Below are 13,584 nucleotides of genomic sequence, written 5' to 3'. Positions count from 1 at the left end.
ATAATCAATGTCAATTTGATTATTAAGCAGGTATTCTTTTAATAAACAGCACCGGGGTACGCAGGGGGTGATCCACCTAACGCGTCCAACTATTTAGACTGGTTACATGACTTTTATACTGGTTAAACATACATATCCATATAGATTCCCAGAAATACGTTACATGTCCATTGTTTTTCACCCACTCTTGGATGCACATCCCGGTTTCTTTGTGTCTTCTGATAAGTCCTAGATAGGTCTGGGGGTCCTAGAGGGGTCCTGGAAGGCCTTAAAGGGGTCCCAGGGGGCTCTCAAGGGGTTCTGGGGGTCCTTGAGGGGTTCTGCAGGTCCAGGAGAGGTCCTGGGGTGGTCTGGTGGGTCCTAGAGAGGTGGTCATGAGGGTCCCTAAAGGGATCTTGGGGATCCTAAAGGGGTCCTGGGGGGTCGGAGAGGAGTCTTGGGTGTCCCTAAAGGCGTTCTGGGCCTCCTAGAGAGGTCCCTAGAAGAGTCCTGGGGTCCCTCGAGATCCTTGGGGGCTCTGGAGGGGTCCTGGGGGGTCCTAGGAGTCCAAGAGGGATTCTAGGGGAGCACAGTATGGTCTGGGGGGTCTCCTAATGAGTCCTTGGGGGCTCCAGAGGGGTCCTGAGTGTCCTAGACAGGTCCCTGGGGGCTCTAGATGGGTCCCGGGTATCCCAAAATGGTTTCTTGGGACTCCTGGGCCCCTAGAGGGGTCCTGGGGGTCCCTAAAGGGTCCCAAGGGGCTCTAGAGAGGTCTTGAGTGTCCTAGAGGGGTCCTGGGAGTCCTTAAAGGGGTCTTGGGGGTCCTGGATTGTTCCCAGGGTCTCTAGTCGGCTCCTGGGGGTCCCTAGAGTGGTCCTGGGGATCCTAGAATGGTCCTGGGGGTCCCTAGTGGGGTCCTGGGGGGCTCTGGATGGGTCCGGGGGGGGGTCCTAGGAGTCAAAGAGGGGTTCTGGGAGTCTCTAATAGGGTCGTGGGGTCTCTAATGAGTCCTCGGGAGCTCTAGAGGGGTCCTAAGTGCCCTAGACAGGTCCTGGGGGTCCCAGAAGGGTCCAGGGTGGCTCAAGAGGGGTCCCAGAGGGCTCTAGAGGGGACCCGCAGAACCCCTTTAGGACTCCCAGGACCCCTCGGCTCCCTTTTTTGAATCCCCAGGACCCCTTTAGGGCACCCCAGGACACCTTTATGACCCCAGGGCCCTCAAAGGCCCCCCAGGACTTCTGTAGAGACCCTCAGCACCACTCTAGCGATGCCTAACACCCTTTTAGGGACCCCCAAGACCCTTAGGGCCCCTTAAGCGTTCCCCAGGACCCCTCTAGGACCCCCAGGACACTTTTAAGGGATCCTCAGGACCCCTCTAGGACACCCAGGAACCCTTTAGGTACCCCCAGGACCCATCTAGGACTCCAAGGCCGCTCTGGGGCCCCAAGGACCCTTGTAGGGGCCCCCAGGATCCCTCTAAGGGATCCTCAGGACCCCTCTAAGACTCCCAGGAACCCATTGGGGACCCCATGAGCCTTACAGGGTCCCCCAGGACCTTTCTAGATCCCACAGGACCCCTTTAGGGACCCCCAGCACTCCTTTAGAGACTCCCAGGACCTCTCTTGGTTTCCAAGGACCCCTTTAGAGACCCCCCCAAAACACCTCTAGGACCCTCAGGACTCCTCTAGGGACCTCCAGAAGCCCTTTTTGGGTCCCCCAGGACCCCTGTAATCCCCCCAGAACTCCTCTTGGACTCCAAAGACCCCTTTAGGGACCCCCAAGAGACCTCTAGGACCATCAGGAACCTTTAGGACATCAAGGACCACTGTAGTGACCGCTAGTGATCTGAATCCTCCCAGCCATTCCGGTCGCTGCCACAGGGCACGTGCTGCTTCGGCTGAAATCAGGTAGGAAAAATGAGAGCTTGGGAATGATCCCCCCGCAATCACTGGGGCAGAATTGCCAGAAACAGGGAACTGGCACTTGGAGGGAGCTGCTACGATTGCCCCGGGCTGCCGGTTCAGCTCCTGCAGCTCCACTCTCTGACAGCTTTGTACAAACTGACGCTGAGGGAAACGCTTCCGAAGCATGGGATGGCCTGACGTGGGACAGAGGCTGCTGCTTCTTCCCTAGGACTCATCCAGCTTTCTCTGCTTGCGAGATTGCTGGGAACCCCATGGCCACAGCCCCGCTCCCAGTGTTCCCAGGGAAAACCACCCCCTGGCGTGCTCCAGGGTGGGTGCAGATCCTGCATGGTGTGGAAGTGGCTTTTGCTGCGCCCCAGGAGCCTCCGCCTCCCTTTTGCTGCGTACCTGAGCACCATGTTCTCCTTTCCAACAGCCCCAGAGCCCTCCATGTTATTTCTGGAGCACTACCAAGCTGGCACTTGGCTTTCCCTCCATGCCAGAGCCCTCCAGGTGCGTCCAAGACCCCTCCAAGTGCCTTTTAGGTTGCTTGAGTCCTCTCAGTGTGCCCCCAAGCTCTCCTTCTGCCTTTCCATGCACCCTGGAGACCTCCCCGAGTGTCCCAGCACACCCAGGCCCTCTCCAAGTGCTTCAGTGGGCCCAGAGCCCACCAAGTGCCTTTCCCTGCTCCACAGAGCCCTCCATGGGCTTTTTGGAAAGCTCCAACTGTCCTTCTGAGCACACCAGGACCCTCTCTGTGATCTTCCATGTGCCCTGCAGCCCTCTGCGTGCCTTGCTGTGCCCCAAATCCCTCTGTCTGGCTTTTGGAGCATCTCCTGGGGATCTGGCCCTCTGCCTCTTGTCCCACAGGCAGAATCAGTGAGGCAGGAGAGTGGGGGGCTGTGTGGGCTCCCCCAGCCAAGGCGTTCCCAGGGAAGAAAGCTCTCACCAAGTATCCATGGTGCCAAGTGCAGAGGAAGGGTCATAGACTCATGGAATGGTTTGGGTTGGAAGGGACCTCAAAGCCCATCCAGTTCCACCCCCTGCCACGGGCAGGGACACCTCCCACTGGATCAGGGGCTCCAAGCCCCATCCAACCTGGCCTGGAACACCTCCAAGGATGAGGCAACCACTGCTCTGGGCAACCTGGGCCAGGGTCTCCCCACCCTCACAGCAAAACATTTCTTCCTAAGATCTCATCTCAATCTCCCTTCTTTCAGCTCCAAACCGTTCCCCTTCATCCTATCCCTGCCCTCCTTGATCCAGAGCCCCTCCTGAGCTTTCTTAGAGCCTCTTTCAGCACTGGAAGCTGCTCTAAGTTCTCCTGGGAGCCTTCTCTTCTCCACGCTGAACAACCCCTACTCTCTCAGCCTGTCTGCGTGCAGGGACAGGAAAGGCAGCAGAGCCTTGGTGATTTGAGCTTTGTGCGCAATAAAAAGAAGGATGTAAGGCAGAGGGGTGAGAGGAGATGCCGGCACTGCCATTTTACTCCACTCAGGAAGCAGCCAGCAGTTATTCCAGGTGAGTGGAGCACGGGAGGTTGGCGCACGGGTATCTCAGCTCAGCCACATCCCCGGGCAGAGCAAGCCCAGCAGGCTGGTGCCCTCCCCACAGCGACAGGCAGGAGGCAGCCAGTGGTCCCATCCTAAAGGTTCTGCCCTGCAACTGGAGCACATCTACATCGCATCAAGCCACAAAATAACTTTACTGTGCCAGTACTCTGTTGCTTAACTATCCCGGTGCTTCAACAACAGCGTCTCAAAGGGAGAGGAGGGGTATTTGGGGCGTTAAAACTACAGAATCCCCATTTTCTGAGACCAAACACCTCTCAGGGAGCAGAGGGCAGCTTTGCTGCCAAGATTCCCAACTCCTGGTTTTATATCTGCCACAACGAGACGGTGGGGCAGAGGGAATGAAGCCCAGTGGCAGCTCAGAGGCTCCAGCCGCGAGTCCCGAGTGGTTTGCAGGACTCAGAGCTGCCGGCTGCAGGGAAAGGCTGCCCAGCACAGCCCAGCTGCCCACGCTGCACAAACTGCCCCGGCGGAAGACAAGTCCAAAGGTCTTAGCACTGGAGCAGCGGGGCAGGATGGGCCCTTTTCCTTCAGGAAGCTGGTCAAGAACGGATCAGCTGAGCTATCGCTGTCGGACGGGCAGGAAGGGAGATAAGGAACGCCAACTGTCTGCCAAAGAGGTGCAAGGAGTCCCCACGTGCGGGTCGTGGTTGCTGTGTGCTGCCGGAGTCCCCATCGCACCACCGATGGGGCTGGGAGGAAGAGGAGGAAGGCTGGGAGGAAGGGGAGGAGCGCTAGGCCACCTGGCTGCAGTTCGAGCTGCTCAGCCCCTTTCACAACTTCTGGATCTTCTCAGCGATAACGATGGGGTTCTCCTTACGGATCTTCTCAGCAGCTTCTGCCTTGTAGTCGTAGGGGCAGGCGTGCATGTCAGAGTATCGGTGAATGGCACAGAACAGGTTCCCGCAGCGGCAGTCAAAGCCTGAAGGAAGAAAAGCAGAGACAAAGCTATGTTAGTCCCCATCCAGCTGGATGGAAAGGACCCCTACTCCTTCCTGCCAGGCCAGGAAACTCCACTAATGCGGAAAGAGAGTCGGACAAGGGAGGGGCTGCTGTCTCCAACAGGCGAAAGGGAGTCTTGGAATGGGGGATCACCACCGGTGGCTCTTCGATTTCCTCTGGCTTAGCTGCTCCCATGAGCACATGCGCGCTCCGCGCAGCCCCAGCTGTCAGTGCAGTGGGAAACACTCCCAGCACAGCTGCTCTCTGCGCTCACCAGGGACAAGGGAAATGTCAGGGATTGCCCAGTGCCAGATTGCTAATCCCAAGCAGGCAGCCTGAGCTGGAGCCGGCCCCCCAAGCCAGCCTTGCTCCCCAGGCATCACGCAGCAGCATCTGGACTGAGCAGCAGCGAGCCAGCAAGCAGCAAACCTTTCAGCTTGTTGGGATCGCTTTTGAGCTACTTAGGCTTCAAAATTCATAATTTAGTCCCTGCAGCTGGAGACAATGCTGTTCACAAGCGCTACCATTATCACAGCACACTGGGAAACTGAGGCACGTTGCTGGGAGGGGGCTCGCTGCAGGATAGCCGATCAGCTCCAGCAATGAATCGTGCTCTCTCCTTTCACATCTTTCCCATAACAGGCAGCAAAGTCCACAAACCCCTTGCTACAAGGTGCCAGTTCACTCCTATTTGAGAAAACTCATTTTATCCTCAACGTTCTGAGTTCACAGTTCTCTGCCAGTTGATTCCTAAAGGAGAGGAAACTTCTCACAGTTTGAAGCTCTTAAGGAAACACTCCTCCAGGAAAACAATCCTGCCTGCAGATCAGAAGACTGGGCACAGAGTGCCCTGCTTGGTTCCAGGGCGCATAAACACACGTTTACCCTATGACAGTGCCCTCAAATCTTCGGGAACTCAGGCTCTGCAGTGCAAACCTCCCAGGCCACGCTCTGCCAAAGCAGCTCACATAGAATCACCAGGTTGGAAAGGACCCACTGGATCATCGAGTCCAACCATGTATGGAAATGAAAGCGTGTGCCATCCTTGGCCACTGACCGCAGTGAGGAGGCTACTGAGGCTACTGCTGCTCTAGAACAGCAAGACCTGCACAGCGCTGGAGTTAACTTTTTTCAGAGATACAACTAAATGCCAGAGTCAATTTAGGGGAATGATGTGTTCATTAACAAACCGCAGCCAAGTTAACTGCTTCACGAATTGCCTTCCCAAGGCCAACATTCCCATTGATACCAGTCACTTGACACCATCTCAGCACTTCCAGCTCTTCAGCTTTACAGATTGAGCCATCCCTCTCTTGGGAAGCTCATGGCAGAAGTCAAGCAGCATTAATAAACGGAGTTGGTCTTGGAGTGGGATTTTCGGTTTGGGTCTAACCCAGTTCATATCACTATTATGACAGCTTTACCGCTGACTTGAACAGGAGCAGAATTAGATCCACAGCAAACACTGTCTTTGTTTCTATAAACAGCTTTTGCCAAGCAGCAGAAATAATCCAAGAGGCACAGCTCCATGCAGTTCTGCAATCCTGCATCCAAGGGCTGACAGGGACCCTGAGAGGGAGTGGCAGATTCCCTAGGCTTCTCCTCCAGACAGTTCACAGTTCCCCTCTCACCTTCCCTGCAGCACTGCAGATGCGGATGTAAAGTACTTTTCTGGGGGGTATCTTCAACTACTGACCCACACCAACCCTCTGAACACAGGCAGGATCCATTTGCACAGCTGGGAAAACAGACTGCTTAGACCACAAGCCTAAGGGTCTTACCAGTCAGCCCTATCTTCTTCCGGCAAGTGAAACAGCGATTCTTCTTCTGTTTTGGCTTTTCGGAAGCTGTCTTGCCCTCCGCTGGACTCTGGGATATTTCAAGCAGGGTACCTGGAACAGAGGCAAGAATTTTGTTCCCTTCTTGATAAACCAAGGAGGCACTGCCTGAGGCCCTGCTGGTTCTGGGTTTGTGCCAGACACCTCAGTGCACGCTGCCCTGGCCAACGTACTCCAAACTGTGAGATATGCCTTCTTCCACAGAGATCTGCACCTAACACAGCCTTGTGTTTTCTCTCTGTCTCAAATCCATAGAATCATGGAATGGTTTGGGTCAGAAGGGACCTTAAAACCACCCAGTTCCACCCCCTGCCATGAGCAGGGACACGTCCCACTGCATCAAATCGCTCTAAGCCCCATCCAACTTGGCCTTGAGCACCTCCAGGGATGGGGCAGCCATCACTTCTCTGGGCAACCTGGGCCTCCCCACCATCACATAAAACCATTTCTTCCTAAGATCTCATCTAAACCTGAATTCCTGAGGTCCAAGGCTCAGAAACAACAAGCAGATATTATGGTTTGGCTAAGGCATATGCAAGGTAATGTGGTCATTTAGCTCCTACTGAGAAAAGCTCACACGGAGCAGAATTACCCGGTGCTTGCCGCAGGTGAAGCACGCGTCTGGACAGTCACTATGGCTTAGCTGATGTAAAGTAACTCAGCTGCACAGCTGAGCCTACGTTAATCTTTGCAGGGGGAAAAAAAAAAGTTAACCCATTGTAAGTACTACTAATTATTTTTGCTGACTCTTATGTAAGTGTTCCTCATATGTAGGTCTCGGAATGCTTTACACGGATACCCATCACTGCCTCTAATCTACCAAAAGGAAAACTGAGCTCTGAAAGCCAGATCGTTAAAAGGTCACTGATGGTTAGCAGGATTTCCTACAGTACCTAAGCAGGTCAGAGAAGCCAGCGGGAGGGAGGAGCTCGAGCTGGTAGTGGATACACACCTGCAGCGCCGGCCGCTCTGAAAATCAGGCTGAGACAACAAACACTCAGAGCAGAGACAGCTTCATGGATCTGACCCTGAACATCTTGCTGAAATCAGAAGAAAGAGGAGGGCTCTCCCAAGCTGCTCTTTCACCAAATAGTCTCTATCCTGCCTGTTGTAAATTGTCTTCTGGGCTTGCAGGCAAGGGATTACCAAATCCCTTTTAGGGTGCTGGTGTCTTCTCCCAGGTAACAAGCGATAGGACAAGAGGAAATGGCCTCAAGTTGCACCGAAGAGGCTTAGACTGGATATTGGGAAAAATTTCTTTACTGAAAGGATTCTCAGGCACTGGCAGAGGCTGCCCAGGGAAGTGGTAGAGTCACCATCCCTGCAGGGGTTTAAAAGACAGGTAGATGAGGTGCTCAGGGATCTGGTGGACAGGTACAGTTGGACTGTATGATCTCAAAGGTCTTTTCCAACCAAATGATTCTATGATTCAAATTCAAAACACAGACTCATGCGTGGTGACAAGAGCCTGGTTTTGTAGCAACTAACAACTCTTGGGCCTTATTTAGCTTTCAGTGCAAGCAAGCTGTCAGCCGAACTGCAGGAGGGCGTCCCCAGTGCAGTGTCACTTGGCTACAGCTCCACTGCAGCACAAGGCTCAGCCTGTAACTCATCGCCTGGAGGATGTACCCCTCTGGGTAACAACACCCGTGCTCCTCTATCGCTTTGCAAACCAAGCGACAGCGTTAGCGCTCCCCTCCGAGGGGCAGGTCTGCCTCCCATCACACAGGGTGACAACAACCAGGCCGGCAGCCACCCCTGGGCACCGGCACAAACACGTCACCTCTCTCCCAAGACTCCATTGGATCCATCTCCTTTCCGCCCTCAAGAGGTGGCAGGGAACTGCAGCCAACAACAGCCATACAGCAGGCTGTGGGACGCTCCGGGCTTTCTGCCATTCACTAGGATAGGCGTCATGGAAGATTATCCTCCTGCCAGCGAGTGAGGGCTGGCAGCTATTCAGCCCTCAGCCCACAAAGCAATCTCTATCGGCCTGCCCTCAAGCACAGCATTTTCTCTCCTCCCCGTTTCAGAAACAGTTTTCCCCTTAGCTCTCCTGCTAGGTTACCTTTACCCTTCTCTGGAGTTACTGGCCAGGGATTGTATTTGCTGCTCAAAACGACTCATGAAATCAGTGTCATTCCGACTTGTGCAAAGACTGAACCGTCTACCTGATGAGGGAGACGCTGACGAGGCTTCTTCTGACTTGATGAGTTCTTCTGTCTCACTGCTGTTTTCTTCTCTGGATATGCTCATCGCCGTCATCTGATGGGTCACAGGGGTCTGAGCGCTGGGAGCATTTGCAACAAACAAACAAACCGACCATAAAGCAAGCACAAGCATTTTGTTTTGAAGAATAGTTACGTGGGAGAAATCTTCAGCCCATAAGAGTTAATTCCACTGTACTCAGGCAGCACAGAAGCACCGCAGGCCGATTCCCCTCGAGATTTGGGATCAAAGTTCTTCACAGACACAAATGGAATGCACCTGTGATGATCTCAGTTTGCCTTTCTATCCAATTATATCTCTAAGCCAAGGCAACAACCCATCCAAACATGTTCAGGGGCAGGGAAAGAGAGTTATGAGTCAGGACTGTAATGCAATGGTAGAGATCAATGCAGTTCTATCTTCCTTCCCATCAAACATGACCAAGGTGCCTAATCCTGCTGTCACAGCTTCCAGACTGGATCACCACCAGGGGATTTCACTCAGGACAGAGCTGAAAGCAGTCAGTTTAACACAGCTAGTGATGCACAAGGTGCACCAGCTCTAAGAGAACCAGGATGCCACTTAGTCTACTACAGGCTTTCATTTACTACCAGCCCTCCGGTACCTGACTTGACAGTCCCCACCATCAGGGACATCTCAGTCTTCCAGATAAATCAGGGTGACAATGAACAGTGTTTGATCCAGATCCCCTGGTCTGTATGGAGGATGAGAGCTCACCCCTTGTGTCCCAGGGCTGGTTTTTAGCATGGCTGTAGATTCGTCCTACCACACAGATGATGTCCCTACCTGGCGCTCGCATCCTCAGGCGTGGAGTCTCCCTCTGCACGCTGTCCTGTGACTGTATCTGAAGCTGGGGGGCTGCTGGTGGGACCGCTGGGTGCTACAGAACAAGACCACAGTCTCAGTAAACTCTTAAAAATGCGTGACTCCTTGTCATCACATCCCTCTGAAATGAGCTGCTTGTTTTCCCAAGAACTGCAGGCCTCATTTAAGGAGAACTGTGCAGCTCCTCAGGATCTGCAAAATCCCTTCGAGTTTATTCGCAGGAGTTCTGTGCTGAAGGGCTCCCGTTACTGTGTGTTCTTCAACATCTGGTAAAATCTGACTTCAGTCACCTATGGCACCTCCATCATTCCTTGATTCCCCTTCTTCTCCTCAATATTGCAAAGCAAACTCCACATCAGCATAAATATTTTCCCATTAATGTAAATGAAAGCACTGCAGTTACCAACATACCTTGGAGCCAACGTTACTTTGCAACTTCTCCAAGGTACGAGAAGCAGATCCTCATCTGCTGAAAGGAACTGGCTTTGATGGAAACACACTGGGTTATGTCAGCCACAGATCTAAGGCAGGGTCTTCACAAAAACCCTGCGTCAGGAAGAGCTGTGTTCCCAATGTGTGTTTTGGGTGGGTAATTCAAGGAAAACCATTGTTAGGCTCACGAACAAAAAGATATCTCTCAAGGCATTTCTCACCAGTACTGCAAAGCCTGTGGCATCTGCACAAACTCTCAGCAAAAGAAACTCCTGCTAATGATGGAAAGAGCATCCTTGCTGTGCACCTAGCTGCCTCCCAGCTCGGTGACACGTCAGCTCTGTTTAGCTGCAAGAAACAAACCTTTTATTTTATGGCTTTTGATTATCAGCCTTGTTAAGGTAAGAAAATTATGCAAACCCAAATTCCTCCCAAATAAAATTGCATTGTGGGGATCTGTCGTGGCTTCCAGCAGTCAGCACATAACTCACAGAACAGGTAAAAGCTAAAAATTCCGGCCACTGTTAGCGCAAGTGAAGTTTTACAGGCACTGGAAGGTGCTGACTGGGATGGGGCTTCACAAACAGCTGCAGCTGGAAAGAGAAAAACTGCTCCCTGAGGAGGGAAAAGAAGCACTTGAAGGTTCAGGTCTGTCATTTAGAGGGTCAGGTCTACAGGAAAAAGGAAAGATAGGAGTTTTCCAGAAAAGACTAAATCTGCTGGTGGCCAAGACCAGCACCATGCTCTGTCCCAGCTGCTTAACTCCGTTTGCATTCAGGCACCCACGTAAGATAGATTTCATGGACAAAAATCCTCTACCTGGGGGGCTTATCCGGCCGCTGCTCTGCTGCCTCTGCAGGAATTCCTTATAGCAAACGGAGCACATCCCGTTGGTCCGGGGGCTGCCGTAGAATCCGCAGCCTGTGGTACACAGCAGGGGCACCTGGGTCTGGTTTGTCTCCTGAGCCATCCTCTTTGCTCCAAGGCCCCAAGCTACAAAGAGGAATACAAACGAGACAGCTGTTAAGGCCAGAGCGCTCGTTCGTTGTACGCTGCAGCTGATCAGGAAGGAGCACAAAGGATCCCGAGAGAGCCCAGTTCCCACACGTGCACAACAACGCAAGCAAGGGATACCCAGGGCTCGTAAGCAGCCCTGGCATCTGGATCGCAGGGCCTTGAGCTATCCCGAGCTCAGCTGCCAGGAGGCTGGAAAGCCGACTCCCAGTACCCTCTCCTCACACCACGCGGCTCCCTGAACTGGTGAAAGGCATGCAAGCAGGATCCGCTCTCCAGCTGTAACAAGAAATGCCACTGCAGCGTGACTAATGACTCCCGCACACACACCGAAACAAAGAATGCCCCATGAACAGCCAGCCTAATCGGTTACGCTGTGCGTTTGTTTTCATTTCCAGCCTGTTTTACTATTTTAGTTCTCAGGAAGATGATGTAAGCGATGCAAAAAGAACCCACCGCCTCTCGGTTTTGACGTACTCCTGTATTTCCCGACATGCTGGCGGATAAGGGGAACGTTAGCATAGTTAGGCTGGAAATAAGAACAAGGTTTCTTTCCAGCAGTAAGATGCCATGCTGGAATGCCTTCCCAAGGGAAAACAGCAGGCACAGTGAAACCTACTTTTAAAATTAAGCTCAATAATTTCTCCCTAGATCACATGCAGTTCCCTCCAGACGTGGTGAAGCATTTACATGGCCACACTGCATCCCTTTAAACCAGAACCACACGCAATAACACCCACCACCAATTTGAATGTGTGTGAACAGCATGGCCACGGCTGGTCCAGCTTTGGCGAAGGACAAGGGGAGAACATTTGTGGGACTGTAGCACCACAGAAGGCTCCAGCTTGGGTGCAAAGATGCAGCTGGGAGTCCCTGGCAGAGATCCCCTTGGCAGACTGCACAAAGTATCCCCCACCTCACAGCCAGCGCTGCCACGTTTTCGCATGCTCCTACAAAAATGGTGAATAGAACAACAGGAACATGAGATAATTACCCTCCCTGGAGCGCTCCTGTGGGTCAACTCTGGTTTATTCCTCCTTGTCCTCAACTGAGTGATACAAATTCCCTGGGTTCTCCTGGAAGAACTCCAACCAGTGCTCCGTTACTGGACCAGGAGTCCTTCCTGGCCCAAGCCGACCTCTCCTTTGGCACCAGCGACCAGGGTAGCCTCCTCCACACCGGACCCTCTGCGAGCAGACCTGACAGGCTGAATCCTTGCAGAGAAAGCAGGATGGACACTGCTGAGATGGATCTCCAGGAGCTTATCTGATGTTGAACGTTCCTGGAGAGAGAAGGGGATGATGCTGTGACTCCAAAAGTGTTCAGCTCTCCTTCTGGAAGCGGCTGCAGCCAGAAGCCTGGGTTTAACTGGATGCTGGAGCCCAGTGGGACATGGTTTCACCACAAAACCAGTTGGAATGAAGAGCAGGAGAAACTGAGCTCTCTCTGCCTGCACAGGGCAGGCCAGGGAACGCACCGCGGGGTCAAGGAAAGCCGTAGGCCCACCAGAATTCTGGGTGGGATGGAGAACGAAGGGGAAACAGGGCAGGATGAAGAACGAAGGGGAAATGGGGCAGAAAGAAGAATGGAGGACAAACGGGGCAGAAAGAAGAGCGGAGGGGAAACGGGGCAGAAAGAATGGAGGGGAAGTGGGGCAGAAAGAACGGAGGGGAAGCGGGGCAGAAAGAAGAAAGGAGGGGGAAAAGGGGCAGAAAGAAGAACGGAGGGGAAAAGGGGCAGAAAGAAGAGCGGAGGGGAAAAGGGGCAGAAAGAAGAACGGAGGGGGAAAGGGGCAGAAAGAAGAGCGGAGGGGAAAAGGCGCAGAAAGAAGAACGGAGGGGGAAAGGGGCAGAAAGAAGAACGGAGGGGGAAGGGGCAGAAAGAAGAACGGAGGGGAAACGGGGCAGGATGAAGAACGAAGGGGAAATAGGGCAGAAAGAAGAGCGGAGGGGAAAAGGGCAGAAAGAAGAACGGAGGGGGAAAGGGGCAGAAAGAAGAACGGAGGGGAAAAGGGCAGGCTGGGCTGATCAGGGGAATGCCACAAGGGGTCTGGGAAAGCCACAAGCCCACCGCAAAACGAAGAATGGAGGAGATCCGGAGCAGAACGAAGAATGGAGGAGAAGCGCAGAAGAAGGAAGAACGGCGGGGCAGGGGTCAGGCTGGGCCGCGCCGGGGAAGGCCCAGCGGGTCGGAGCCGCCCGTCCCCTCCCCGAGTCGCCGCCCGGGCCCCGCGCTCCCTCCCGGCGGGCGGCGCCAATGGAGGCCGAGGCTTTGCGGCCTGCAGGGCCGGGGCCGCGCGGGGCCTCACTCACCGGGGCCGCAGCAGCAGGAGGAGCCGGAGGAGGAGGAGCGGGGCCGGCCCCGGGCCGGGGCGGAGCGCGGAGGGCGGTGAAGGATCAGGAGGGAGGAGGCCGGGGAGGGAACATGGCGGGGGGGCGGGAACATGGCGGGAGATGGGAGAGGAGGGGTGGGAGGGGAGAGGGGAGAGATGGGAGAGGAGAGATGGGAGAGGAGAGGAGAGATGGGAGAGGAGAGATGGGGAGATGGGAGAGGAGAGAGGAGATGGGAGAGGAAAGGAGACTGGGGAGATGGGAGAGAGGATTGGGGAGATGGGAGAGGAGATTGGGGAGATGGGAGAGGAGAAGGAGAGGGGAGATGGGAAGGGAGAGGGAGAGGGGAGAGAGTGTGCCCAGGTGGCCAAGAAGGCCAGTGGCATCTTGGCTTGGATCAGAAATGGTGTGGCCAGCAGGTCCAGGGAGGTGATTCTGCCCCTGGACTTGGCACCTCAATCCTGTGTTCAGTTCTGGGCCCCTCACCACAAGAAGGATGTTGAGGCTCTGGAGTGTGTCCAGA

General features: G+C 54.1%; 1 protein-coding gene across 2 annotated transcripts; it reads right to left on the bottom strand.

Moving 5' to 3' along the window:
* Positions 1 to 14: 14 nt before the first annotated feature.
* On the bottom strand, positions 15 to 13,172 carry LOC104060930 (AN1-type zinc finger protein 5). Of its 2 annotated transcripts, none has more exons than XM_054050042.1 (7): positions 13,044 to 13,172; positions 11,726 to 12,013; positions 10,537 to 10,710; positions 9,247 to 9,340; positions 8,403 to 8,521; positions 6,175 to 6,285; positions 15 to 4,373 (listed from the first exon to the last, which is right to left on the bottom strand). In XM_054050042.1, the coding sequence occupies exons 3-7, from the start codon at positions 10,685 to 10,687 to the stop codon at positions 4,225 to 4,227; spliced, it is 624 nt and encodes a 207-aa protein (XP_053906017.1). In that variant the 5' UTR covers positions 10,688 to 10,710; positions 11,726 to 12,013; positions 13,044 to 13,172; the 3' UTR covers positions 15 to 4,224. The 2 variants fall into 2 exon arrangements, with proteins under 2 accessions (XP_053906017.1, XP_053906016.1); XM_054050041.1 differs by lacking the exon at positions 13,044 to 13,172 and adding an exon at positions 12,802 to 13,037.
* Positions 13,173 to 13,584: the final 412 nt, after the last annotated feature.

The sequence above is a fragment of the Cuculus canorus genome, chromosome 27 (assembly GCF_017976375.1).
Source record: "Cuculus canorus isolate bCucCan1 chromosome 27, bCucCan1.pri, whole genome shotgun sequence".
In the NCBI taxonomy this organism is placed as follows: Eukaryota; Metazoa; Chordata; class Aves; order Cuculiformes; family Cuculidae; genus Cuculus; species Cuculus canorus.
The sequence above is the reverse complement of the archived record's forward strand: the minus strand, read 5'-3'. Positions and strand labels throughout refer to the sequence as shown.